The sequence below is a fragment of the Pyrus communis genome, chromosome 5 (assembly GCF_041283825.1).
Source record: "Pyrus communis isolate YQ-2024b chromosome 5, ASM4128382v1, whole genome shotgun sequence".
Taxonomy (NCBI): Eukaryota; Viridiplantae; Streptophyta; class Magnoliopsida; order Rosales; family Rosaceae; genus Pyrus; species Pyrus communis.
In genome coordinates this window covers 8,526,911-8,554,907 of record NC_142569.1, presented here as the reverse complement: position 1 = coordinate 8,554,907, position 27,997 = coordinate 8,526,911, and the positions used below count along the sequence as shown (strand labels likewise).

At 39.0% G+C, this 27,997-nt stretch overlaps 4 protein-coding genes, 1 non-coding gene and 1 pseudogene across 7 annotated transcripts; 4 read left to right on the top strand and 2 right to left on the bottom strand.

Moving 5' to 3' along the window:
- Positions 1-36: 36 nt before the first annotated feature.
- LOC137724686 (uncharacterized) lies at positions 37-2,852 on the top strand. Its single transcript, XM_088694097.1, has 4 exons — positions 37-1,769; positions 1,873-2,006; positions 2,092-2,233; positions 2,327-2,852. The coding sequence occupies exons 1-4, from the start codon at positions 126-128 to the stop codon at positions 2,579-2,581; spliced, it is 2,175 nt and encodes a 724-aa protein (XP_088550223.1). The 5' UTR covers positions 37-125; the 3' UTR covers positions 2,582-2,852.
- A 271-nt stretch (positions 2,853-3,123) lies between these two features.
- On the top strand, positions 3,124-3,196 carry TRNAR-CCG (transfer RNA arginine (anticodon CCG)). The gene has a single exon. It is a non-coding gene; the product is annotated as a tRNA-Arg (tRNA).
- Positions 3,197-3,565: 369 nt separating this feature from the next.
- On the bottom strand, positions 3,566-6,385 carry LOC137727097 (L-ascorbate oxidase-like). Its single transcript, XM_068466030.2, has 6 exons — positions 6,307-6,385; positions 5,727-6,024; positions 5,535-5,627; positions 5,016-5,228; positions 4,741-4,929; positions 3,566-4,640 (listed from the first exon to the last, which is right to left on the bottom strand). The coding sequence occupies exons 2-6, from the start codon at positions 6,009-6,011 to the stop codon at positions 3,678-3,680; spliced, it is 1,743 nt and encodes a 580-aa protein (XP_068322131.2). The 5' UTR covers positions 6,012-6,024; positions 6,307-6,385; the 3' UTR covers positions 3,566-3,677.
- An 8,378-nt stretch (positions 6,386-14,763) lies between these two features.
- Positions 14,764-21,403, top strand: LOC137725425 (RAF-like serine/threonine-protein kinase 20). The gene is made up of 10 exons (XM_068464096.2): positions 14,764-14,905; positions 15,000-15,075; positions 15,923-18,752; positions 18,829-18,909; positions 19,421-19,573; positions 19,726-19,889; positions 20,047-20,194; positions 20,294-20,416; positions 20,746-20,833; positions 20,958-21,403. Exons 3-10 carry the CDS (start codon positions 16,077-16,079, stop codon positions 21,149-21,151), a joined length of 3,627 nt encoding a protein of 1,208 aa, XP_068320197.2. The 5' UTR covers positions 14,764-14,905; positions 15,000-15,075; positions 15,923-16,076; the 3' UTR covers positions 21,152-21,403.
- LOC137725427 (GRAS family protein RAD1 pseudogene) lies at positions 21,391-23,352 on the bottom strand (annotated as a pseudogene). Its single transcript, XR_015962490.1, has one exon. The product of XR_015962490.1 is annotated as a GRAS family protein RAD1 pseudogene (transcript).
- Positions 23,353-25,558: 2,206 nt separating this feature from the next.
- Positions 25,559-27,667, top strand: LOC137726597 (nuclear transcription factor Y subunit C-2). 2 transcript variants are annotated; one of them, XM_068465533.2, is made up of 3 exons: positions 25,560-25,700; positions 26,259-26,473; positions 26,611-27,667. In XM_068465533.2, the coding sequence occupies exons 2-3, from the start codon at positions 26,412-26,414 to the stop codon at positions 27,446-27,448; spliced, it is 900 nt and encodes a 299-aa protein (XP_068321634.2). In that variant the 5' UTR covers positions 25,560-25,700; positions 26,259-26,411; the 3' UTR covers positions 27,449-27,667. The 2 variants fall into 2 exon arrangements, with proteins under 2 accessions (XP_068321635.2, XP_068321634.2); XM_068465534.2 differs by lacking the exon at positions 26,259-26,473 and having other exon boundaries at positions 25,559-25,700.
- The last annotated feature ends 330 nt before the right edge of the window (positions 27,668-27,997 follow it).

Here is a 27,997-nt window from a genome sequence, read left to right as displayed (position 1 = left end):
GCCTTGGTTCATCTTCTCTCAATCTTCAATCTTCTCACGTCAATACATTAATTCTCCTTTATATTTTATTTTAGTTTAAATTTTTTTAAAGTAAAACTCTAAGTTCTATCTGGTAAAGTTCAATCATGGCAACGGGAGAGAAGATCGAAGAGCCTGGAAAGGATAATAAAGTCACTCATCCTGAAGAACAAGAAAAAGAGTTATCCAAGGATACCCAAGACAAGGGTAATGAAGCAAAGGATTTGAAAAATATTGGGGAAAGTGGTGAATCTAAAAAGAATGAGGAGGTCACTGAAAAGGCGGTGGCCGAGGAAAAGAAGAAGAAGAATGAGGATGAAATACAGAAGAAGAACAATGCAGTTGAAAAGGGAGATGAGAAAAGTTCAACAATGGCGATAGAAGAAAAGCTAGAAAATCCCCAAGAGGATGTGAAAAATGTAGGTGAGGCAGGTGAATCTAAAAAGAATGAGGGTGTAATTGAAAAGGAGGTGGTGGAGGAGAAGAAGACGAGTGAAGGTGAAACGAGGGAGATTGTGGTGGAGGAGAAGGCTAAAGAAGGAGAAATTGAGGATGTGGTATTGGAAGAGAAGAAGAACAATGATCAGGTTGAAAAAGTTGAGAAAAGCTCATCATTCTGGGACTTAAAAGAGCAGGAGAAAAGGGCTTTGATGGAGCTGAGATCGAAGCTCGAAAATGCAATACTTGAGAACAAGTTGTTTAAGGAAAATAAGAAGAAAATGGTGGAGCATGAGAAGGAAAAGGTATTGGAGAAGGAAGGTGGAGAGAAAGAGAAAGAAATAGAGAGTGAGCCTGTGAAGGAAGCTGAGAAAGAGAAAGAAAGTTCCGAGAGAGTAGAAGAGGTTGAAGAAAAGGGAAAGATATCTGAGAAGGCAGGTGGGGAGGAGAAGAAAATCAATGTGGGGAAAGGAGAGGAAAATTTTATGAAAGAAGCTGAGAAAGAGAAAGACAGTTTGACGAAAGTAGAAGAAATTGAAGAAAAGGGAAAGATATCGGAGAAGGAAGGTGGAAAAATAAATGAGGGTATAGGAGATGAAATAGTCGTGGAAAAAACTGTGAAGGAGAAGGAAGGCTCTAAGGAGGTAGAAGAAAAGTTAGTGGTAAAAGAAGAGAAACAAGACGGTGATAAACCTTCCAAGCAAGAAGACGAGGAAAATGCGGAAAAGGCAGAAGAAGGCTTGAAAGAGAACAACAATGAGGCTGTTGATCAGGATAGAAAGCTTGACGTTATCGAAAAGGATATCACAATTTGGGGAGTACCCTTATTGCCTAGTAAAGGAGATAGTGGCACTGATGTGATACTATTGAAGTTCTTGAGGGCCAGGGAGTTCGATGTCTATGATGCTTTCGAGATGTTGAGGAATACGCTCCAGTGGAGGAAGGACAACAAGGTGGATTCGATCTTGGATGAAGAATTTGGCGATGATCTTGGTTCCATAGGGTGTATGAATGGTGTGGGTCGTGAAGGACATCCGGTTTGTTATAGCAATTTTAAGCTGCTCGGGGATGAAGGGGTGTATGACAAAATACTAGGGACTGAAGAGAATCGCTATATGTTTATAAGGCGGAGGGTTCAACTGATGGAGAAGGCAATTCAGAATCTCGACTTTAAGCCTGGTGGAGTGTCCTCAATCCTCCTAGTCAATGATCTTAAGGACATGCCTGGTCCTTCTAAGAAAGAGCTTCGACATGCTACAAAGCAGGTTGTCGGGATACTTCAGGACAACTATCCTGAATTTGTTGCAAGAAATGTAAGATCCTTCTTTTCATGAGCCTTCAAATTTTCATCCATACAATTTTCTTTATATCATGCCTTGCAATGCAAGTAATGGTACATTTTACATTTTGGTGTAGATCTTCATCAATGTTCCATTCTGGTACTATGCCTTAAGCGCTACTAGCGCTGTCCTATTGCCTTTCTTAACTCCAAGAACCAACAGCAAAGTTGTCTTCGCACGCCCGTCCAGGGTCACGGAAATCTTGCTCAAGTAACATCCTTAGCTTCATACATCACTCCTTGTTGATTGACCTATTAGAAAGTAGTGAACTAAAACTTATGATTCTTCATTACAGGTATATAGCTGCAGAGGAACTACCGGTCCATTATGGCGGGCTGAAGCGGGAAGATGAGTCTGATTTCTCAACTGAAGATGCTTCCGCAGAGATTACTGTTTATCAATCATCATCAGAAACTATTCAAATCCCTGTACCAGAGGTATGTGCACTCAAAAAAAATTTATTCAATCTTATGGCTACTATATATCAAACCCGAAACCATAATAATATGTTGATGGTTGATGCGAAACAGGCAGGAACAACTTTAATGTGGGAAGTTACCGTGTTGGGTTGGGAAGTACACTACAAGGAAGAATTCTTTCCAACTGATGAGGGATCATATGGCATTATCATTCAAAAGGGCAGGAGGGTTGGTGCGCAAGAGGGTTCTCTCCGAAATTCTTTCACGAACAGCGAACCTGGAAACGTTGTTTTAACAATTGAGAACGGATCATTGATGAAGAAGAAACGCGTTTGTTATCGATACAAGGTCAAGAATGGTTCTTGAGAAATTGTACTCAGTCTGAAAAGTGTTTATGAAATTGTTCAAGATAGGCAGCAGGCCTGGGAAGTCCCATACAATAAGTTACATAGCTAGCACAAGTTTTCTTTTATTAATGACAATGTCATTTAACACAACATGGTTTTGGCCGTGTAATTTGTTGAATGTGTTTCCACTCGGAATTGGATGACATTTTTTTCTATGAATTTTTGGACGATGATATTCATAAATAACCCAGTCGCTGGCCACAATTTTGCGTTAGTGGCGGCGTTGCCATGTTTATGAATCTTCAAGTTTTGTTTGTAGATCAATCATTGACACGTTCAATGCTTCTTCTGAGAATTCTGTTAAACCCTAAACAGATTGGATGGAACTAGGCCTGATTTTCGGTCGGAACGGATCAAATATGTTTCTAAATATAATACAAAAAGTTTTGGAAATGAATTCAATTCTAATTTTGGAATCTCAAAATTATGAGAGTTACATGACCTCATCAATACCAAGTTTAAAAGTACGTCATCTAAAAGTTTGATAGAGTTCTCATCCACGATCGCGTGGCCTAATGGATAAGGCGCTCGCCTCCGGAGCGGGAGATTGTGGGTTCGAGTCCCATCGCGATCGTTCTTCGTTTTAATCATTTTTATTTTGCTAAGTGCAATTTCTTATTCTTCATGTTGAACTTAAATGGTGGCAGAATTGGAAAATCAGTTTTCTTCACTCTATTCTCATTAGCAATGCTACAATTACAAATTTTTAATTACAATGAATTCATGATTTTTCAGTCTCAACATGAGTCTATAAATTTTTTTGAACATTTATCCTCAGGCCATAAATGAATTTTTTGTTCTTAAAAATAAAAAAAAAAACAACAGGTGACAAATCACGATTATCTAATAAATTAATTAAATGTTACTAACAATTTTTTTTTTATATACAAGCAATAGCAGGGGAGAGAACGATTAGAACACAAGACTTCCGGCGGAGGGTTAGTGATGCTCTCAACCACGATTTTTCAAGGTTTAATTGAATTTCTTTAAAATTGAATATGATTAATACATGGAAAAATGATTTGCTCGTATCCTTAGAAAAGAATCACTAATTTCTATGGTGTATGGAAACCTTTGGTTTCTCCACAGCCCATAACAGAAGAGGGCAGCTTTCCCACCTTCTCCACCCCTTCTTCAAACACCACCCCCATTCCCATATAGAAATGTGACTCTATATGGCAATGAAATGCCCAAACACCTGGATTATCAGCTCTAAATCTCAATGCAGTCCAACCGTAAGGATGTACCGGCACTGTGTTCTTCATAATCGGATTCACAAGATTGTACTTCCCCACATCCTTCTTGATGTCAAACTTGCCTGTCCCGTATCCCAGCACCCAAAAATCATGTCCATGGAGATGCCACGGATGCGTCTCGCTGTTGTTCACTGTCATAGTGTTTGCATTCTGCAATATAACATCCACCGTGCTGTTGAACCACAACCGGTATATCCCATTGCTTGAAGTAGCATTTACATTCTTAGCAACGCTGTAAATGTCGTAGTTCTCGAAGTCGTAGTTTTCCGGAGGAGGGTTTTGGTCGAAAACGCGGTTTAGGTTTACATTTTCTTTTAGGGCTACCAAGTAAGGTGTGTGGGGAAGAGAGAAAGATACGTTGTTTAAGGACCATCTGTAGACTCCATCTATCTTGTTTTGTGTGTTGAGAAGCACAATCACTTTGTCTGAAGTGAGAGGAGGAGTGTGAGTGAAATTTTTGTGGGCTTTGAGTGAAAGACTTTGTGCCAATCTTTGTGCGGTTTCGTTCCATAGGGGTCCTGCGGTCGGAAGAGTTGGAGGAGATTTCTTGGGGTAGTTTGAATAGTAATTGAGGATTGCTAGGGCGGTTGGGGTTGCAGGTTTCCGACTAACAACGTTTGTAGTCATCCAGTAGTTTCTTGATGGGTTTTGGTTTGCCTTTACCAGGACAGAATAGGTCTCGCCGGAGTAAATGTATAGGTTTTGGGTCTCAAATGGCTCCACATAATGCCCATCGGCTTCAACAACAGTCATATTGTGACCCTGCATAGCATTTAATTTTGTCACTAATAAATACAAGCCTTGAAATTTTTTAACATAATTGGAACTATTAGAGACTTGGTGAGTATTGAGTTATATTTACCTCAATTTGAAAACTTAGAGCTGATAGAGAGGTCAAGCTACCAATCCTTAATCGATATGTTTTTCCGGGGATTACTGTCAGAATATAGGGAGAACAGTCAGGATTTGTCGCGGTACAGACCCCGACTTCTAGGCTAGGAGTCTCTAGTAGAGAGCAGTTGAATCTCCCTCTTCCATTAATCAGAAGTGACTGCAAAGTTAATGGAATGTACATTACCAACAGTGTAAATTTAGTATGTACTTATGTAATTTTGATCAATGAAAATAGGCATTTACCTGAGGCTCCCCAACCCAGACAAAAGGTATGGAGGACAAGCCAATAGCTTGTTCATAAGTGCTTCTGTGGTACCAGTCATTAAGGATAATGCTTCTGTCATAATCATAGGCAAAGGGCTCAGAAACTCCGTTAGGAACCGATACAATAATCGATCCATATAACCCGGCTTCTCTTTGAATTCCATAATGTGCATGGTATAGATATGATCCAGCCTGCAATTTAAGCCATTAAAACTTGTAAGATGGATTAAAACATTGTTTATAATCATAAGCATATATAAAATCACTCGCCGAGGCTGATCCTTTGATTCATTTTCACCGAAAATTTTGCAGATACGCAAAAAAAAAGGTAATGTTGTCTTTTCACAATATATATCTAGCATGTCACGTCAAATTGTCAATTTGGCACCATAGAATGATCACTGATCCAAATTGACAGTATGACAACATAACATGTCAGATATATATATTATCGAGGAAAATTCCATGCAAATTATTGGTTCAAGCTCCAAATCTTACCCTATCCACAACAAATTTGTATAGGAAGGTATCTCCAGGCAAAATAGGGCATTGAGTCACACCTTCTGCTCCATCACTCCAAGGTGTTCCAATCTACAATATTAACATAACAAGAAAACAAAACTCAACATCTAAAAAGTTTATATTCAAACGCCGACTTGAAAATGAACATCACGGTATGAAACGACGTACCTGTCGAATTCCATGCCAGTGGATCGCTACATTCTCTGTTAACAAGCTGTTCTTAAGCTCAACTACAACTGTGTCACCTTGCTGAGCCAATATTTTTGGTCCTGGGGTTCCCTCATTGATGGTTATGACCAGCTTCTTAAAGCAATCTGGAGATTTGTACTCATACTTCACCTCCCATCTGTAATGCCGGATTCGAGCTTCGACCTTCGAGACAGCTACCGAAAATATCAAATGACATAAAACCAACAGCTTCACCAAAGTTCTGCATTCTAAAATCCCAACCATGTTTCTGCTGAAGCTGTACAAGCAACATTAGGCCTGGCATATATATATATATATATATATATATATATATATAAACTATGTATCCAAATCCAAACCTCAGTCAAATAGAACGGCTCGTAGAATATTTAAAACCAAGTTGAGCTTTCCAGCTTATAATTTGTCAAAAGGATGCATGTGGAGCACATGGTTTCTTCGTAGAATAAAGTGTAAACAACGTATATATTAAGCCTCTAAAAGTACTTTTTCACACCATAATATATAGTTTCTCTTACATAATACATTAAAGTAAATGAACCTTGGAAATTGAGGGCGGATTTACTAAATGAAATATAATGCATGGATCGAAGTACTATCACCGAAGCATCAATGCACCAAACCACACAAGGTTAACAAAGATTTTCTTCTTTATTATATATATGCAAAAGCTTGTTTGTTACACGTTTCCATCAACGAGAGCAAATTGGACCGGTCTTGTTTTAAACTTAATCACCTACCTAACACCATGCTGAACCAGGCTTTGTGTACTGTCAGATGAGGGCCAATCTCAATGTAGCAAAAATGATATTTGGAAAAAGAAGAAACACGGAAAAAGGAAAGCAACTGGAATCGACATAAAATCGCGTTACAAGCTCAGTTGAAAACTAAACTTCATTTGATTAACTAATTAGACAGATCAGTGTGACTTTCTGTCACTGAAAAATTATATTATTATCTAAACACCACCAACCACCTCCCCCCCCCCAACCCAAAAGCAAAAACCCACCCCACCCCACCCCAGTCTAACACTCAGATTTCGGCTGTCAGTATTTTATAAATATTATTACAACAGTAAGACAGTAATATCCGGTTCCAGATGACAACGAGGTCTCACTAGTATAATTTTTTTGTTTAACTGCTTCATTCAAACTGTTGAATTTGAGTACAATTACCAATGACATACTTTGGATATGATAGAGTTCATCATTGATTTCAGGTACTTGTGGGTATTTTTTTCCTTTATTCTTTTTCTACATCGAAATATAAAGAGAGTTTGAACCTGAAATACAGTAAGTTGAATAGATTGAAAATTAAAGCTTTATTTAACATGGGAATCATCCACTAAGAAAGTGCGACAAATAGCAAATTAGAGAGGGAAACAAAAAATATCTTAAGTTGCCAAGAGGCCCAAAAGAAAAACCTAGGCTTAAGTAACCAAGGTCAACTTATGCTCAGTATGTTCTCATACAAAGGAGTCCAACAACGAGAGGAGGGACTCAAAGGACCTTAAATATCAAGACTAAAAGAAGCCCAAATACATACTGGAGAGAGATTCTTGAATACAACTACTATTGTAAGAGACTCACGTTTAGGGAAGCCACTAATTGTAGAGGCCACAACATCTGGAAATTCTTAACCAAGAGTTTCTTATACTTCAAAAGTCTGTTAGAGGTAACTATTGAAGAATTCTAGAGAATTCAAAGCTAGATCTTTTATAGAATTTTGGGATTGTCACCTTTTTAATTACCAATGTATGAATAAGCATTATTATTTTAAGTTTTCATTATTGAGATGGTGATTGTGTAACATTTGCATAAGTGATAAAGTATCTTAAGCTTCTTTTTCCTTACCAATTGTTTTAGGTTAAACTGTCAATTTGCCCCTGAACTATCCATTAACTTTCGATTTCTCTCTGAACTTTTAAATTGGAAAATTAAGGACTTAAACTAATTTTTTTGGCCAATTTCCCCCTACCATTAGTTTTTCATAGATTTCATCCAAATTAACGTTAACTCTTATCACGTGCACACCACGTGACTCTTCTTTCTGGACAAAAGCGTCACTTCGCTAGACCTTCAAACACAAAAACTACATAATCACACATATTTGCATAGGTTTATATTTTAGAAATCTAAGGTTTTCAATTATTTTAATGAATGAAGCAACCGAACTACCCTCACATGTTGTGCACATGCTTCCATTTAATAGAAATTTGGATGGAATGAATGAAAATTTAACAACCGGGAGCAAATCAACCAAAAAAATTATTTTAAGTCCTTCATTTTCCAATTAAAAAGTTCAGGGGGAAATCGTATGTTAAGTGATAGTTCAAGGGGCAATCGACAGTTTACTCATTGTTTTAAGTTGAATGCTTACATTCTAATATTTTTTAGTCCTTCTCATTGCTGGTGCTAAATTTAAGGGCTTAGCATATGCTTCATTTTGCTTGCCAAGGATCACGAGTGTCAAACATATATGGATATGTCAGGGAGATCAAAATTTTAAACTGAATGACGTGTCATCAATAAAAAATAAAACGTTATTAGTCGACATTTCAGTAATAATTTAATTTAATCATCTACAACCACATCATTCAGTTTACAATTTTAATTTAAGAGAAGCCTTATTGTCAAGCTTTTTTCAAAAATATCATTTTTTTTCTTCTAATTATGCCTTTATTTTATTAAATAACAATTTAATCAAGAGATGTTAAACTACCAAATAAGTTATTAAAATTCGCCATTTTCTCCACATCTTTTTTCTCAGCAAGAACTCCCCTAAACTATTCAACGCATGCATAGCATATGTGCCATTGTTTACTCGAATTGTCACCATCAAACCTCCATAACCATTCAATTCACAAAAATAATTGGGAAGCCGTCTGTTGTTTTCTTCCAATTTTTTTTTTTTTTTTTATGGGATTCTCTTATTATTATTTGCATTTTCTTAAATTTATGTCATTTGAATACCGTCACATTATTTTTGGCTCAATAAAATGACATAATTCTAAGAAACCGACCAAACTGACCATGTTCTTCAAAATTCAAATTATCAAATTGCAATGGAGGCAACCGTCCATTGCCAAATTTGAAGCTTCCTTTGTCATATAATTCTTGCAATGTTTAAAAATAAAGAAAATTATGGAGGCATGTGGAACTAAAAAAATATTGTAAAGGAGACCGACCATGGTTTATGAATGATATCTTATGAATCATTTATTTCTATGAGACTTGACCATCAAATTGGCACAGAGCGTGTGATCTAAGAAATTGCAAATTTAATGTCACGTGTAGCATCGCGTGATTTGACACACCCCAACCTAAATCAAGGCATGCTGGCCGTCACGTAATGATGACGCAATCATGTGCACAGTGCGGAAGTGACAGTGATACGAAGATGTGAGAAATCAAAAACCAATTAACTAATGCACACAAGACAAGTAAATAAGTGTGGGAAGAAGTGTTAGAGTGTAGATACACATAGTCAGAGTGTAGGTGCCAAGGTGCAGTCCAGCAAGCTAAATACTAATTATACAGGGTATGAAAGAAAACCCTACATTGATGGACGTCTATCAGAACCGTCGTAGAGTCCTCGTGAGCCACCAACACGCACTTCTATCTAGAACCTGGAGGAGCGCAAAACAGAAAACGTGAGTGGGCAAAAACAAAGTTTTTCAAAACCATTTCTCTTTCCAAAAGTAATAACCCCTCACCGTAAAACCTGTATAGTTTCCCAAAATAAAAATACATACGTATATAAAAATCACGCTCAAGAGTAGTGAAAATCAAATATATGCCATGTTAAGTATCCTAGTATAGAAATAAGTAGCCAAGTGAAATAAATCAATGTAAAATGATGTGTCAGCCGGAGTCACCTAACGTGACCTGTACGGCTGAACCTATAGCTCATCAGATATGCTTGCGCACGAGTCGGAACCACCTATTGTGGTTTGTACGATAGGGCTGGGTGCAAATAAGTACGCTCAAGTGCTACGATCATGTGAAGGTTGTGCGAATAATTGTGGGTCACCTATGAGTCGGAACGACCTAATGTGGTTTGTACGACAGGGTTGTGCACCAAACTTGGATCCACGGTGAGCGTGTTGTGCAGGAGGTGAACATCACGTGAAGGACTGTGCCCTGGCCACAGGCGGGAGCACTAGCACCGAGGTGCAGGATAATGAGCTCTAATGCATCTACGTATAACCACAAACAATGCATCCACTATCTTCAATATATACTCACCTGAATCTTACCTGGGCGTCTGCAGCATCAAGCAACAATATGCATATCTATACTAATGCATACTCTAAAGCATAATGCAATTGACATGGTATTTAAAATGTAATTTCATTTAAAATAAATTTCTGGGAAAACGCAAAGCATATATACGTATATATAGAAAACAAAAAGCCCACTCACTGGTACGTAACTGGATCGTAACCCCCGAGTCTCGCCTGACTGCACTCATCCTCTGGAAACGTCTCACCTATATGTGAAATCACTATTTTAACATTAATTTTAAGTACATAACTAAAACCGTGTAATAACTTCTCATACGTTGCTCAATTGGAGTGTTTCAATGTACCATCGTGGCCTACTCAACACCACGAGCATCCCCATATTTTTAGAATAATTTTCCAATATCCCACGTGCCCTCATGCGTCGGTCATGCGCAGGCACCTGTCTGGCACACAGATGGAATTTTAAATGCCATTAGGGAATATTCCTCTAAATAATAGAATATTTCGTTAACTTTACCTGACACCGTTACTCCGTCAAAATTGACGGAATATTCCTCTTCCTTCTCCGGTGGTTCGTCGGATTCCGACGCCAATCGCCGCTGCGTCGCCAGAAACTAGAAATTTTTCAAATTTAAATATCTCCCTCAAATCTTAACCAAACTTCACAAACTTTACATGGATTTGAAGCCCTAAACGAGTAGAACATGTTATTACCACTTTGGAGTCCTAAAACTGACGGGAACTAGTCAGAAAATCCTTCGATATTTCGGTCAAAACTGCAACTTGAGGAACTGACCTATCCCGACGTCCAAAACCTTCCAAAACTTCTCTATGATCTATATGAAGTTGTTTTAAGACTCCCTTGAGCCCTGAAACTCCGTGAAACATCCACGATCACGATGGAGTAGCAGAGCACCTCGCCAGAGCTCGCGAGTTCCTAAGTTTCCAAGGTTCTTTCACAAAAGTAAGGGTATGATTAGGTTCCTGACCTTGCAAGGAACTCAAAAGTGATGTCCACTAATTCGATCTGTGCAAGATGAAGATGGTTGGGTGTGTGTGTGTGTGTGTATGGACTGTATGGACGAAAGAAAGATCAAGAGAAAGGATGAGGCTATGTACGCATGTGTGAGAGTGTGCGTGTGGTCCGGATTGGGCATAGATAAAAGGGATCTTAAGCCCTAATTGGGCTGCATGTTTAGGGCTAACAATTGACCCCAAAACAAACCTAAAATTATAATTGGACCCAAGAATGTAGGAGATATGGTGATTGGTCCATTTCCTTAGCCCAATTACACAATCGTTTATTAGTAACATTTTCGTTACAAACCCAACTCGGCCCTAAATCACATCAACACTCTTGTGACATTGAGTATGATTTAATTACGTCAACGGGAAAATAATTTAAAACCATATACGTACATTCAAGTCACTACAACTCGAGGGTATAATCGTCATTTTCACACATTCGAGGATAAAATATATATTAATTTGGGACGGGTCGTCACATGATTTACTTGTGAATTAGCAAAAATATTTCTTCGAAAAATAAGCAAACAATTTCTTAACTTTTGGAGGAGAGACATAGACTTGAAATTTGATAAAAGTCAAAATTTATAAATTGACATGCATCAATTCTTTTGTTTGGATTCATAAACATAAAAATTTAGAATTTCTGCATGGAAAAAAACTTCGAATTTAGGAGCTTCATTCCCAAGTTTAAATTTCATGTAAATATGTGTCATTTCCAAATTTCTATGAGTGAGAGTTTAAAATTAACAAATTTCGTATTCAAAATCTATTGTTCTTTTAAGTTAATCAAACAAGAAAATTCATAAATTCTAAAAAATAAAATTCCGTCATTTCAATTTCCATCATTTTAAAATTCTTTAGTAATCTTAAATTTCCTCATCCAAACAGAGTGTAAAGTATTGGTTTCCAATTTGTTATTGATGAGAGCTGAATTGAAGACCTTTCGCTAGAGAAAATCTTACTAGAATGTAATACTTGTGAAAAATTGAAAATTGACTAAAATATTTCAAATTAAATGTGGATTCATGTGCAAGAGTTTGTAATTCAGTTGGTTAAAAATATAAGTTCTTCAATCTGAGATCCTAAGTTCAATTCTTCATTCCCTGCTATTTGACACACCCTGACCCGGAATATCCACTAGGACTCCGAATCAAGCTGTGCTGGCAAACACTTAGAAGGTGACGAATCCATAAAGTGTAGTGATGAGGAAAATGTGAATAAATTTAAACCTAAAAGTGCCTAAATATAAGAATGCGCTGTGAGCGGGAATGAACCCATTTCACACGTGATTACAGAGCATAAGTAGAGCATAGTAAGCTAAGATAATGATTATACCATCATAGGTAGCCACCTATACTAGGATATGCCAAAAATCCTCGTCGATACGGAAGCTCGGCTACTAAAACCTGGAAGGGGGAAAACAGAAGGGTGAGTGGGCAAAACAAAGCTTTAGAAAACACATTTCTTTTTTCTGAAAGTAATAACCCCTCACTGTAAAACCCGTATAGTTTCTAGAAAATAATGCTACATAAGTACGAAAACGAATGCATGAGTGCAGTGCAAATAGAAGCATGCCATGCCACAATATCTAAGCAATAATAAGCATAAGTCAGGCGTAAAATTAGTCTAACTAGCATGCCAGTTGGAGTCACCTAATGTGACCTATACAACTGGATCTATTGCTCATCAGTCTCTATGCTAGCACATGAGTCGGAGTCACCTAGCGTGACCTGTACAACAGGCTGGGTGTGAATATGTACGCTCTAGTGCTACGATCACATGATGGCTAGCGATAAATCGTGGGTCACCTACAAGTCGAAACTGCCTAATGCAGTCTGTACAACAGGCTAGCACCTACTTAGATCCAAGGCGAGCGTGCGGTGCGGGAGGTGAACATACACATGAAGGCTGTGCCCTGGCCTAAGGCGGGAGCACTAACACCGGGGTGCAGCAATGATGAACTCTAAATGAATATATGCGTGCTTATATAATGCAACCATTTCAATCACATAATAACTCACCTGAACTTACCTGCGCCTCTATAGGATCATTTGATATAATCACAAATCTCATCATAATGCAATATTTAAATATATCACATTTAAATCATGGCATGCTATGCATAATCAATTTAAAACATTTTTGGAAACCGTAAGATATATATATATATATATATATATATATATATATGAATATGAAAACAAATGCCCACTCATTGATCATGTTTCCAAGTCGAACCCGCCTCGTAGCATCGAGAATCCTTGCGATGCACTTCACCTAGAAACAAAACTATTTAGGTAAATACGTAATGTACTAATATATAAACGCATTTTTGTACAAAGTACGGCTAATAAAGAAACTATTTTAAAACAGTCAAATTTCGGAAAACGGAGGGCGAATTCGGATCCGGCACATCGAGGACCCTAAGGAGAAACATTGAGTTCCTCCTAGCGCCGCCGCACACGCCACCACAAGTGGCTGCACAGGCAACCACGCGCCATCACCACGATTTTTGCAGATTTTTCCCTCGACCTTCAGAGCTTATTACGAGCTTAATTCTCAACCAATTTCGATGATCAAAAGCCAACTAGAAACTAGAAATGTGGGGAACATGTTTGTACCAATTTGAAGTAAAATAGTGGATAGAGTCTTGCCACGTGTCAGCACAAGTGTGGTCCAAAAATGTAGAAATATCTCCAATGCAAAAATTACCCAAAATGCCTTTATCGTTCTAAGTTCCGTAAAATCTTCGTTTTAGCTCCAAATTCAATTCCGCTTGTACTCATGTGTTAGTATCGTTGAGTACTACACAAATACGCTAAAAGAATACTTCGTATGTCTCACTATACGCTAGTAAACGAAAGTCAATGCTTTCGCCTCTAGAGACATTTTTGTAAATTCACATCTTTAAAATTTACAAAATGTAAAATTAGGGACATGTTTTCACACTATTTGCTTGTATAGAAAGAAAAAAACTTGAATCGATGTGGATGTTCATTTGGTCATTAACCAGTTTGTCACAACAAAACATCAGTCTTTGTTGCACTAAAGTTCGAATTATCCTTCCACAATACATAAAGAAAGAAAAAGAATCCCTAATTTCAGTGGTGATCCATCTCAAAAATTATTGGGAGGTCAGAAAGAAAATAATTTGCATTATGTGTAAAAAATGTTATACTGAAACAACATGTAAATTTTTCAGTGTGCCATTTTGTCAGACAATTGGTGGACTTTACTCATATGCCGAGCCATGCAGAGCGCACAAAGATGTTGTTAAGTGCTGCTGAGTCTCACTTAGACATTTTGTCGAAAACCTTATGTGCATAAAGTAGATTACTACTCGTACAATTAAAGGGTCATCGGAGACGCCCCTCAACAATTTCCCAACTGTCATGAAATCAACTGATCACGTTAACTCCCTTATGGATCCGCCACAACACGATCTCTTTTGCACCAAAATTCGAAAATCATGTGTCAAATAGAGAAAAAAACGAATCGATAATTCCTTCACACAAAAAGTAGAGCTCACAACATCCACGGGGATTCTCTTAAGCTACCCTTAACGCTCTCCTTAACCTCGCCTACTGCCAAGTCAAGTCAACCATCCCTTCCCCATCATGGCATTCTCGTGAAATCTCAACCCAATAGGGTGAATCCGGGAACATCAACATTGTCTTCATCCATTTGACTTGGCATGAAAGCAAATAAAAACAATAAATAATAACAAAATCATGATTTTAACAAAAGACAGAGAAATCAAATCCTTCAGACCCCTTTTGAGTTATGTGCAGTTATTAAATTGCAGGGAGGTTGCCAAAAATAAAAAAAATCCAAAATTTTGAATAGAAAGTGCAACAAAGTGAAGGTTTTTATTTCTTAATTTTTATTTTTCATATTTTGAAACTGTGGTTGGTTTTTGAGCTGCTGTCACAAAGACTCCTCCTTTATCTCTGATTCAGTAACGGTGGGGGGACCTAAAAGATTCAAAGTTTGGAGCTTTCTGGGTACAAAAGCATTGTTCTTGCAATCAAACAGGTACTTGGTGGGTTTAATTTCATATTATTGCTTTGAATTTGACCTAGTTCTTTGCCTTTTTTGGGTTTTTTCTGATCGTAGTTTGGTTTTCTGGGTTTTTTTCTTCGGATTTTGATCTGTGAGGTGCTTCATGTTGTTTATGTATGTATGTATTATACTGGAACTGTGGGGTGAGCTATTAAGGTCATGCTTTATTTGGTTTATGACTATTAATTGGTGAAGGAATTTTTTTATTAACCCATAAAAGGGGGAAAGTTTCATAAAGTAGTTGGATTTCTTAATTATTTGTTCTGTTTGTAATGGTTTATGATTATTGATAGGTATTTCCGTATGCGGCGATACATAATCAAGCTTAAAACTCAACAATCATATTCTGTTCTTCGTCTTCGTTTTTCGTTAATTGTAGCTTGCAGAAGTAGTTCTTTAGTTTTGGCTTCTCACATTGACTGAAGAAATAAGTCATAAAATAGAGAAAATACGGTGCCCGATGATTGGAGATGGTTGTAGCTGAATCCTACACGCATACAAGGTGGGTGTTCTATCGGGTTTGAAGAAGTTAGTTGGCTAAGGTGGTTAGAATTTTAGGCGTGGATGTGTTTAGGCTTGACCTAAAGGATTTAACACTCATTTTCAATAGGGTGGGAAGAAGGACTTCTTATAGGATGATATAAAATGCGGAGACGCAACTTTTCTCATATTTTCATTACTTATTGAAATTAAGCAAAAGAAGATCTATGATATACATATGTTACCAAATGAAGCATTTCTCTTTCAATAATACTGAAGCTTCTGGATTTTTATGGACAATAGAAACCAGGCACTTATTGAAGCTTGTTTTCTGTTTCAGTTTTTCTCCCTGAAAAAATCAGCGTATCGGCATCTCATAGGAGTTGATTCATTGCCTGAGGTTTTGACAGTATTTTGGTGTTGAGGTAGGGAAGAAATTCAAACAATGGTATGACTGAACAATTAAGAACGCAGCACAGTTCCAATACAATTCCATGGAACCTGGGAGGGATGATTACCAACCTGTATCCCGGTCATACATGCCGGACCCTCTGGGCAGCATGCATACTGATATGAGATCTAATGACCTTATACCAGAAGTTAAACCTGCACATAATTACTCCATACAGACCGGAGAGGAGTTTGCTCTTCAATTTATGCTTGATCGGGTGAACCCCAGAATTCCTGTACATCCAAATGCTGTTGGCGATCCAAATTATGTTCAACTGAAAGGAATTTTAGGAATCAGTCATACAGGCTCTGAGTGTGGTTCAGATGCTTCAATGCTTCCTAATGCTGAAAGGGGTCCAAAACAGTTTGAACGAAAGAGCTCAGCTTTACATGATGATAGAAATAATTATGCATCTGTTCAATCAGTACCACGAGCTTTATCAGGCTATGAAAATAGTCATATGCGTGGATATGCCTCTTATGCAGCCTCTGATAGCTCATCAATGAAAATGAAAGTTCTCTGTAGCTTTGGTGGTAAAATCTTACCCCGACCAAGCGATGGGAGGCTCAGGTATGTTGGAGGTGAAACACGCATTATCCGTGTTAGAAAGGACATTTCCTGGCAGGAGCTTATACATAAAGCTTTATCAATTTATAACCAAGTGCATGTAATTAAATATCAGCTTCCTGGAGAGGAACTTGATGCCTTAGTTTCTGTATCTTGTGATGAGGATCTGCAGAATATGATGGAAGAATGGAATGAAGTAGAAGATAAAGAAGGACCACAAAAGCTTAGGATGTTTTTGTTCTCCATGAGTGATTTGGAGGAAGCTCAGTTTGGTCTGCACAGTGCGGATGGTGATTCTGAGGTTCAGTATGTAGTTGCTGTCAATGGAATGGACCTCGGGTCAAGAAAAAATTCGACTCTACATGGTTTGACGAGCACTTTAGCAAATAATTTAGATGAGCTCAATGGACAACATATTGAGAAGGAGACTAGTAGGGTTGCAAAAAACTCAGTAGGGGTAGGCACTTTGAATTCAACTGCCAATATTGTTTCATTGAGAACTGTTCAATCTTCTGAGCCAATCCTACCTAACTCTTCAAATGCCTATGAAGCTTATCCTCCTTTTCAGCATACGGACGTGATGCATTATGAACAAAATATGCAGTACCCATTGCACAATGGCCATGCCCTTTCAAGTCACTCCCCGTTTGGAGGAACTGTTTCAGTGTCTCATCATGGGATTTTAAATCCACAAGGAGGTTCAATTGAAGGCCAGCCATCCAGTGGCTCAAGAGAACAGAACTTCGAGATGCCAGTAAAGCAGGTGAAACCCAAATATGATGGTTTACTGCAGCAAGAGATTGACCCTGAAAAACTCCGTCCCTCAGAAGTAGAGGACTCTGTTCCTTTACAGCCATATGATGGAAGTTTGATGAACTATCATGCTGTCAAAGAAACATCAAAAGATGAAAGAAAGTACCAGGAACCTGAAAAGGTTGCTTCGTCAATTGATCCAGGGAACCCAATTCTAGTGCATAAATCTAGTGAAGTTGAGGATAGTTTCACAGCTAGCAATGCATTTGCTCCTGCTTATGCTGACCATTTGTCCAATGGAATTGATTCGGGCTACCACGAGCTACCTGTGCTTCCTAAGAGAGTCTACTACTCAGAAAGAATTCCCAGGGAGCAGGCAGAGTTGCTGAATCGATCAACAAAGTCTGACGATTCTCATGGTCCTCCATTTCCTGTTACTCTTTCACGTTCTGATATCACCCAGCAGGATCCAGTCATGGAAGGAGTTAACAAATTACAGGAACATGGCAACCTTGCTCCTCTGACTGAACAATCTACCCCAACAACATTTATCGATGCTCAAACTGTTGATGATGGACTCATCCAACTTCAAAAGTACAAAGAATTTGCTGATTCCGTTTCTCAGATGAATGCAAAGCTTTTTCAAGATGTAGATGGTGAAGCAAAGCAGGCATTGCCAAACCATATGGTTGATAAAGTTGCAGAGTCTGGATCTGAGTTTCCAGATGAAAGTCGGCTACCTTCTGGAAAGCAACATGAGGTATCTGCATCTAATCATTCAGAGGTTAATCAGAAAGAGGACACCAGCAAGTATCCAAGGGCTGTTGATACTATGGGACATGCAGAGCTCACTTCTTTGACAGGGAAGTTGTCTAAAGATGCTTCTCAAGAAACAGCTTCAGTTGGTGTTTCTACCCCAGTGCAGGGAGACATCATTATTGATATTGAAGAACGATTTCCCAGAGATTTCCTGTCAGATATATTCTCCAAGGCAATACTTTCTGAAGATTCCCCTGATATTGGTTTGTTGCATAAGGATGGAACTGGTTTGAGCTTAAATATGGAAAATCATGAACCGAGACGCTGGTCATATTTCCAGAAGTTGGCACAAGAAGGGTTAGATAAAAAAGATGTTTCTCTTATGGACCAGGATCTTGGTTTTTCGCCTGTGATTGGAAATGAGGATGGTAGATCTTATCATGCGACACCGTTAACAGCAGATGGAGCTGGTCCTCAGCCTAAATTTGTGGAAGACACGCTCACAGAGTTGCCTGGAATGGCTAAAGCTAATGCAACAGCTCTGCACTCTAATTATGGTGATTCCCAAGTGAAGGACACTGGAAGTATGCAATTTGAGGGAATGATGGAAAACATAAGAGCGCAGGAGTTGGAGTATGAGGTAGTCTTTTGATCAGGTCTCATTTTTCTTAACAAATTGCTCCTTTGCTAACAATGTTTCATTTACTTTGATATAGGATGGGAAGTCTGCAAGCAGAAAAGCTGGTTTACCTCCTTTAGATCCTTCTCTGGGAGATTTTGATATCAGTACCTTGCAGGTGTGATGCTTACATGTTCAATAACTTGATACAAATGATTTCTCATAATAACTTGCTTAGGTAAACAAATACCAATTAATTGATTGATTATAGCGAAAGAGATGCAAACAATAAATTTGGCTTCATTCGAGTGTAGCTTGTAGTAGGAAAAGCGTTTTTTTAGTGTATTTAGAGCTTGGCTTTGGATTCGAATCTGGATAATATTTGTGTGTGAGTCCATGCATGTATTGGTGCATGATCACACACACACAAAGAGTCATCCCTAACTTTTAATGTGTAATGTTTTATCCGGGAAATTTTGAAAACTCTGAATGGTCTTTGGTTGTTTTATTGTTGTTAGAGCAGTTAGTTCCCCAGTTACTTGGTTATTTGTTCTTGTATACTTCTAAACAGACTTGCTATTAAATGCAAAGGACCTGTTATTTTTGGCTTTGGTTAACCTACTTTGTCCGATAGTAAAGACTTTGTGTTTTACTTCTGTTTGATTCTTTCTTCTTCATGGACATGATAGTTAATAAAGAATGAAGATCTCGAACAGCTGAAGGAACTGGGTTCTGGTACCTTTGGGACTGTATACCATGGAAAATGGAGGGGCAGTGATGTTGCCATTAAGAGGCTAAATAAGAGCTGCTTCACCGGGAGATCATCAGAGCAAGAGAGATTGGTAGTCATTCCTTCCCACCTCTGAATTTTGTAATGAAACTCACATTTATTGAAGCAAGTGGAAGAAATATGATCGCCTATTTTTGTTGCTTCTGTGACACGTTAATATTTTACTGTTCAAGGCCTTAATGATATTTCTTACTCCATTGTCAGACTATAGAGTTCTGGCGGGAAGCTGACATTCTTTCAAAGCTTCACCATCCAAATGTTGTGGCATTTTATGGTGTGGTGCAAGATGGACCAGGGGGAACACTTGCTACTGTTACGGAATACATGGTTGATGGTTCTCTTAGGCATGTCTTACTTCGAAAAGACAGGTAATAGTTCATTGTATACTGTTCTTTATGGTTCTAGTTTGTTTCTTGCTCTCAGATAATCATAGCTATACTTTCATCCGTCTGTTTCAAGTTCACTATTTCTGAATGGAAGCAATTGTTTCTTTTTCACCTTCTTTCTTTGAATCTTCAAATGCAGGTATCTCGATCGCCGCAAGCGACTAATAATTGCCATGGATGCAGCTTTTGGAATGGAATATTTACACTCAAAGAATATTGTGCATTTTGACTTGAAGTGTGACAACTTACTTGTGAACCTGAAAGATCCTGCACGGCCAATTTGCAAGGTAATTATTATGAAATTACTGTACTGATTTAGGAAAATGATTATTTTTCTCTCTTTGCAACTTACGTTGAATATTCTACTAATACGTATGGCTTCCTAGGTCGGTGATTTTGGGCTTTCAAAAATTAAGCGGAATACCCTGGTTTCTGGTGGCGTACGGGGAACATTACCATGGATGGCCCCAGAGTTGCTGAATGGTAGCAGCACGAAGGTCTCCGAAAAGGTGAGATTTATTTTTAAATTTTATTTATTTTATATCTTTTACAATGGAGATGGAAGTAGAGAGATAACAACTGATAAAGTGTGTACCAATTAATCGCAGTTAGACATAGGGAAGTCTAACACGATTGAAGTTTCATAATGGATCTCTTTCTGTTTAAAAACTAAAGAAAACTAAAATTGTCTGATTAGTGAAGTTATTCTTATGATTTCGTTTTGTTTCTTGTTGTTGAATACCTTTTTCTTTTCACGGGGTCTGAATAATGTCGGATGACCTGGTACACTTGCGTACTTCGTTCCTTCCCATGTCTGACTCTTGGTTAAATGTCGTAGGTTGATGTTTTCTCCTTTGGCATTGTCTTGTGGGAGATTCTTACTGGCGAGGAGCCATATGCCAACATGCACTATGGAGCAATCATAGGTAATTGTTTTATTCTGTTCCTTTCGTTGAGCTTGTGCTGGCATGTCAATGTAGTTACACTGCTTAAGACTGATGTTTGCCTCCGGATTTAATTTTTTTCGAATTTTACTTTGAATACCTGCAGGAGGTATTGTAAATAACACGTTGAGACCCACCATTCCAAGTCATTGTGATCCCGAATGGAAAACGCTTATGGAGCAGTGTTGGGCCCCTAATCCTGCAGCCAGGCCATCTTTCACAGAAATCACCAGGTGCTTACGAGTAATGACTACAGCGGCTAGCCAACCTAAAGCACAGGGTCACAAAGCTCCTAAATGATAATTTGAACACTCGAATTGTGTCGTTTTTGCACGATTTAGACGCGATATCTTATTCGTTCAATCTTAACACATAAGATAGTGTGTATGATATCCTGATCGGAGCATAGATCCGTGGTTTCCACTATTTCGGGAATGGAACTGGCTCCGAGCAGTTTCTTTTGTTTTACTGTATTCCCACGAAATTCACGAATTTGTAGCGGATTGTTTGAGCTTTTCGAAAGAGAATGCACAGTTTGGTTTTTGCTGTTCATGCATCCATGCATTTATTTTCTACCAATTTGGCTATAAAACGCAGCCAGGGAAGGTAACATCAGTAAGAAAATGTCTAGGAATCAAAATCTAGCATCGTGTTCCTGATCACTAGTTATTACTTTCGAATATGAAATGAAACGACTATGCCAATGGCTTAACTGAATCGACCAGCTACAACCACGATGATATGACAGCGGAGGTGAAGTAGGAATCTAGGAGGAAGACACGCCGTGCGCTTGCCATGCCGATGCCAGCATTATCGGCCTGCCTTTCCACCCGAGGAGGAGACAACCCTTCTCACTAGCCAAAGTGTAGCCATCACAGCCATAAACAGATAGCATCATCCTTGCTTGACTTGTACACTTCAACCCCATCACTTGAAACCCGGCTCGCCCTAATTGCCTTCTCCACTGGTCTGCCCTCTCATGCCTCTCAATCCTATTTAATCCCTCAAAAGCAACAATGTTTCTGATTTCGTCCGCGAAGTGCTGCCTCTCGATCTTCATCCTCTGAGGGCTGTTTCGCGGGAGGCTAGCCTCGAGTGAGTCGAAAATTGCTGAGTAAAAGTGAAGAGACTCGAGGAATCTCCCGAGGAAAAATGGCCCGTTGTGATTTGCATCTTGTTCTACCAATGTAAGCACAGATGGACCTAATTTCTTCAGAGCTTGAAGAATTGCCTTCAGAGAGCCTCTACTCTCTTTGACATACTTATGCAAGTGCATGATGCTATTGACAAATAATGCTTCCCCTTCTCTCAAGTCTAGGTTCTCTCTAGTTAGGAGTGATGGTTTCACCGGCTCCGAGATCAAATTAAATTCTGTTGGTATCCCTAGCGAGCTAGCCTCCTCCGCCAGAGCTCTCATGCCAGCTTCAAGCTCAAACAGATTGTGATCTTCAACAAGTCCCGTGATTCGCAGCTTCTTAGGCGGGCCTTCGGGTCTCGATGCTAGGGTTCTGATCAAAGAAGGCCACTGAAGAGTGTGCTCCATTCCCAAATCAATGATGTGCAAGTCTTCCTTCCCTTGCGCTGCTTGGCATATAGCTTCATTGGCAACCATGAAACCGAAAGCGATGTAAGGAGTTGTTTGGTTAAGGAGTTGAAAAGCTTCCAACTTGTCGTCCCTAGAGGTCACTGAAACATCCATCATATCGTTGTTGAATGTGCCATTTATGTTGACATTTTGAAGAAGCGAAAGCCTTGATTTCAATCCCATTGCAAAGCAGTATGAAACTCTTTGCAAGGAGTCGCCCCAAGGGCTCACAGATGCCCAAATTTGGGCAAGCAATGAGTCAGCAAGCTTGGTGTCCCTGCAGCCAACAGCCTCGGCGCAAGCGAGCAACATGTGCACCAAGTTAAGCCCTTGGTCCACACCATGGCTCACCTCCTCAACCCCAGGCATCATCTCAGTTTTCGCAACCCGAAAATCTTCCGCCAAGCCACTCATATCCACATGATCATCTTCTTCCTCCATCATCATCAGAACATCTCCATACAGATCATCCGCCATTGAAAATGTCTCAATCCCATCTTGATCATAGTACTCAATACTACTACTACTTTGTTGTTTCTCCATGGACTGAATGTCATGATCATCAATGCAATGATCCATGTTGATGAAGCTATCGACGAAGTCGTCAACCTCTGAAGGAGGCAAGCATGGAGTGCTAGTGGTGTGAGAGGATGAAGAAAACTCAATCTCATTTAGCATTTCATCCCACTCTCCACCTCCACCTCCACCTCCTCCTTGTTCTTGCTCAACTCGCGCCGGACAAAACCTCCGAATGGCGAGATCATGGTTGAGGTTCTCTTGCAAGGGGAAGGAGAGCCAAGCATTGAAATCTTCCATTGCTAGGTTTTGGAGGAGTTTGCAGGGAGAGAAAAGCAAGAGGAGGATAAATGCTTTTAGGAACTTAGGTGGTTCTGGTTCCCCTACTCACATAGTGTACAATGTTTGGTTCCTTTATTAACTATGCTGATTTAGAATATTCCCTTTGTTTTGAGGCGATGGGCAATCATCTCTAATACGATTGCCCTAATACAAAATAATTGAACTATTCCAGGGAGATTAATGCTTAGTTTTTAATTCAATTTTGAAGCTTAATAATTTTATTCTTAACATATATAGAAGGTGAAAAATAATTAACTTTTGTAAGTAGAGGGAGGTTTTTGTTTCATTAGCAAGTTTATTAGCAACTAGTTCTTGAAAGGGGGATAAGCTTGGACATTTAAGACACTAATGAAAACTGAGCGCTAGTCATGCGTGTGGGCGATGTCTAATTGTAAATCACTTTAGAAACCGCGTTTAATCAGCGATTAGAAATCATTCACGCACGCATGAGCGACTGACCTTAGCATAACTCTAATAAATTTCAGCGTCACAGGTAAAACAAACAAGCATTATGCTTAGTGGTTATGCATCATATTTGGATTCCCCCACCCTTCCTCGGAGGGAACATGATAAGGTGGGAAACAGCAAGTTTTTCTTGTTCTTAGATGTAGAAAGGTTTGGAGGAATGAATGAATTGTGGCAAAATTTGCATACAAGTAGCCGGACGGCCTTAAAAGACAAACGGATTGGGACTTTTGAGTCGGTAACATCAACAAATAGTGCGGGGCCCACAAGTGTTTATTGGGTGTCATTTGTTGTTTGTCACTAGTCCCTCTGGCCTCGGTCGGCAAAACAAGCAATGAGACACAGGAGGGATGGCCTCACAGCTCACACAGAGTCTCTGTTTTGCTTGCAATTTCAACCGGTTTGGTTTTGGAGTAATTTGGCAATGTCAACCCTAATTAAGCAGCTCATATTGTATTGTCGGTTGCTTTATTGATAAGGACTTGTTGAAGTAAGAGTTTTTATATAATGTATTTGTCGTCTGTGTTGAGAAAATTAATTTTACATCGAGAAAAGAATGAATTTTATGCGCTTATAAAGAACTGAGTTGTTCTTTATTGTGCCAAAATTATGCGCTTATAAAGAACTGAGATGTTCTTTATTGTGCCAATTGGTTTTAAGGTAAAACTTAAACTTTCTTTTGTATCAAAGCAGGTCATCTTACATGTAAAGTTCAACGGCTTCACATGCTTCACGTCATCCAATTTGTGTTGTCCACATGTTATGGTTGAAAATTCATACGTGAAAATAAAGAAGAAAAAGAGGGAACTTCGGAGTAGAAGAAAATGGATAACTTGGAAGGGGATCGGGACCATCTTGATATTATGTGGATTCAGAGAACTTATATGATACGAGTATACGAAATGTTATCGTAGCGATGTACATGTGTTATACAAGTCACTATTGTGTGCCCACTTTACCTAAGCATGTGGACTTTTATGAAGAAGTGAGAGCTTTCATTTAGGTAGCTTTTGCAGTTGTGGGCTTATGGATCAATTGGCCCTCCCAAACTCACCTCTCGCCCTCCCTCAACCATGCCGGCCACAACCCTAGCTAGATATCGACGTAAAGCTTGAGAGATTTCGTACAGTTGATCCAAAATTTTAAAATAAGATAAAAAATAACACCCCTTGAACGTCATTGCGTGATCGGCCACACAATGGCGAAGTAGGGCTGGTGTTCATAGACCAAATGATGCATTGTCCGTCCCCCATCATTTTCCTCAACTACTCTAAGCTAAGTATAGAGTGTAGCCATAAATTGCTTCAAATCATGTATTTTTAAGCTTGTGACGCCCAATATAGAACTTACTTTTGTCACTGCAGCTGCATTCGACCCTTTTATAGGATGAGAGCACACAAGTAGGTTCGATAGTTTCTATTAACACGTGATCCGACAGTTATACACCGAATTTCTCTATGTTCACATTGTCTAGTGTCAATCGGTAATAAATGATGGACCATGTAAGCAGTCACATGACCTCATGAAATTGCTCCACGGCCTCTCATGCATGCTTACCTGGAAAAAAAAATGTTATTACCGAAACACCCCTTACCCGATATAAACCATGTAAGCAGTCATTTTTCTCATACGTCACAGTCGCATACGCGACCATTCCTGTCCACTGTAGCTCCAGTGAACACTCGAAACGTGGCAGTTCTGAACAAAAGTCCTCGATAGTCAGAACTTAGTGTTCGAAACGTGTCAACATATCCATGCTTCCTCCCATAACTCTCTCTCTCTCTCTCTCTTTCTCTCCCATAACGCTCTCTCTCTCTCTCTGTAAAACATTTCAAACTTCCTCTGTCCCTCCCTTTTAGCCCTCTCACTCTCGCTCACTAGATTTTTCTCTCTCTCTCATAGGGTTTCTGCCAAGAAGAAGATTCAGCTAAGCTTTACTGGGTAATTTTTAATTTTACTTTTTTCTTTGGGTGTTCTGAGGAAATTGACTGCTGGCTTGTTATTTTGTTTGCATCCTCTGTTTGGGTGCTGGGAAAGTTTAGGCAAGAAAAATGGAAAATTTTCCATCTTTATGTGTTTATGTTGTTCTGGATCGTGTTGTAATTAGTGGGTTCACTTAATTAAGCACCCAGTGGGAAAAAAGGACTAGAGTTTTAGTTTTTTTAGCAACCAAATAGTGCATTAGGAGCTTGAGTGTGGATAATATGAAATTAAAACTTCCCTAATCCTCTCTTAACCGTTTGTTTATACAATTTTAACTTGTTAGTTAATAGTAATATATTGTTTAAGCTTTACTTGTTAGAAACTTGAAGGCGTGCAGTTAGCAAGTGTCTGTTTATTTTGCATGACTGATTTTTAGATTCTTCTGTGATTGATTTTGTTTTAGTATTCTTGTTTTTTTCAAGGGTTTTGTTATATATTGTTTGTGATTATGTAAATATAAGCATGTATGTGTCATAAATTATCATAGAATTATTTGGCAAGAATGATTTCCTGCAGAAACGAGACGCGTTGTTTGGTGAAGGAACTGTAGAATCAACAGAGTGGATTCGATAAGAAGTGAGAAATGAAAAAAATTTAGGCTCTCAAATTACTAGCTTTTGCCCAGAACTCACGTTTGGTTATTGGAGAGGCGTAAACGGAGATTATTGAATGTCTGAGTTTCCCTTCATCAAATCGAAAAGTCCCCCCACCCCAACAAAAAGGATTTGGAGGTGATTGAAACAATTTGGTTTTGGTGAAAAGAAGAGTTCTTTTGACATTTTCTATTTTCCGATGCTTTTTTGTTCTTGTCTCTCAAGGGTCCTATGTTTTCTTATGTCCTTTTATTCATTTTGTTATTTTTATCCAGCATTATGATTAGGAATAGTAAGGACAAAACCATGGATCACTCGGAACAAACACTACAGCAACAGCAGCAGCCTGTGGATGGTGCCGTAGCAAGTTCTGGCCAAATGGCATCATATGCTCCTTCGTCCTGTCAAACTGCTCCCATAGTGGCTTCTGGAACTCTTGCTGTGGCCGTCACTTCCCCATCGCAGGCCCCCACCACTTTCCCTGATCCGTCACATCAGCTTGTCTACCAGAAAATACAGCACTTTCACCACCACCAACAGGTGCAGCTTCAAGAGTTCTGGTCCGACCAAATGCAAGACATTGAGAAAGCATCCGACTTCAAGAATCACAGCCTTCCACTTGCTAGAATTAAGAAAATAATGAAAGCTGATGAGGATGTTCGAATGATATCTGCCGAGGCTCCAGTTGTGTTTGCAAAGGCATGTGAAATATTCATATTGGAGCTGACTTTGCGCTCGTGGATTCACACAGAGGAGAACAAAAGGAGGACATTACAAAAGAATGATATCGCAGCTGCTATTTCAAGGACTGACGTCTTTGATTTTTTGGTTGATATTATCCCAAGAGATGAGTTGAAGGAAGAGGGGCTCGGAGTGACCAAGGCTACCCTCCCGGTGGTGGGTTCCCCAGCAGATGTTCCGTACTATTATGTTCCACCGCAGCATCCAGTGGGAGCTCCTGGGATGATCATGGGGAAGCCAGTTGATCAACCAGCACTGTATGCTGCTCAACAGCCTAGACCACCTGTGGCCTTCATGCCGTGGGTTCAGTCTCGACCTCAACAGCCGCAGCAACAGCAACAAGAAGCGCAACAGCAGCAGGCAGACACTTAATGATTCTGGGCAAGCTACTGTCAAATCTGTTCCCGGGCATAGCATCTTATCGTTAGAGATGAGTTTTAGGTTGGATTAGTTGCCGAATATGACACTACACCATAGTGGATTGTGCAGTGAACTAATGTTAGGTTGTATTGCGTATGTGCTTGTATTGCTGCTGATGTGATGTTTGACGTTGTCGTGTGTTATTATCTCGGCCTGTTCCTTTTTGCTTTTTTTCGGGCTTGTTCTCATTCTTCTTTGGCACCTACGGTAGAGATTGGAGTTACTTGTTTCTTATCTGGCCTAGTTTGTTTCAAAAGAGATCAAGAGAGCTTTGGAAGTTTGAAAATTGACTCACTTTTAGAGCAGCTCCAGCGTATCAAATGTCATCTAGAACAACTTCCTATTGAATCTCTTTCAGTGAACAGTGACTGTCTTTAATGAACGGTAACTATCTTTAATGAACAGTAACTGTCTTTTGCATCTTCAACCCTAATTGAATAGCCATGGCAATAGGCAATAAAATATTAGTATTTTTTATTTTATAAAATAATACAAAATAAT

Excerpts from the sequence above, each read along its gene's own strand:
- LOC137724686 (XM_088694097.1), top strand. The coding sequence starts at position 126 with ATGGCAACGGGAGAGAAGATCGAAGAGCCTGGAAAGGATAATAAAGTC. Across the intron at positions 1,770-1,872 it reads CTGAATTTGTTGCAAGAAAT|ATCTTCATCAATGTTCCATT; the intron begins GTAAGATCCTTC and ends ATTTTGGTGTAG. Across the intron at positions 2,007-2,091 it reads GTCACGGAAATCTTGCTCAA|GTATATAGCTGCAGAGGAAC; the intron begins GTAACATCCTTA and ends TCTTCATTACAG.
- LOC137727097 (XM_068466030.2), bottom strand. The coding sequence starts at position 6,011 with ATGGTTGGGATTTTAGAATGCAGAACTTTGGTGAAGCTGTTGGTTTTA. Across the intron at positions 5,229-5,534 it reads ACAAATTTGTTGTGGATAGG|GCTGGATCATATCTATACCA; the intron begins GTAAGATTTGGA and ends CTTAAATTGCAG. Across the intron at positions 4,641-4,740 it reads CTCTAAGTTTTCAAATTGAG|GGTCACAATATGACTGTTGT; the intron begins GTAAATATAACT and ends AATGCTATGCAG.
- LOC137725425 (XM_068464096.2), top strand. The coding sequence starts at position 16,077 with ATGGAACCTGGGAGGGATGATTACCAACCTGTATCCCGGTCATACATG. Across the intron at positions 18,910-19,420 it reads TTGATATCAGTACCTTGCAG|TTAATAAAGAATGAAGATCT; the intron begins GTGTGATGCTTA and ends TGGACATGATAG. Across the intron at positions 20,195-20,293 it reads CTGCACGGCCAATTTGCAAG|GTCGGTGATTTTGGGCTTTC; the intron begins GTAATTATTATG and ends ATGGCTTCCTAG.
- LOC137726597 (XM_068465533.2), top strand. The coding sequence starts at position 26,412 with ATGTCTGAGTTTCCCTTCATCAAATCGAAAAGTCCCCCCACCCCAACA. Across the intron at positions 26,474-26,610 it reads CCAACAAAAAGGATTTGGAG|CATTATGATTAGGAATAGTA; the intron begins GTGATTGAAACA and ends ATTTTTATCCAG.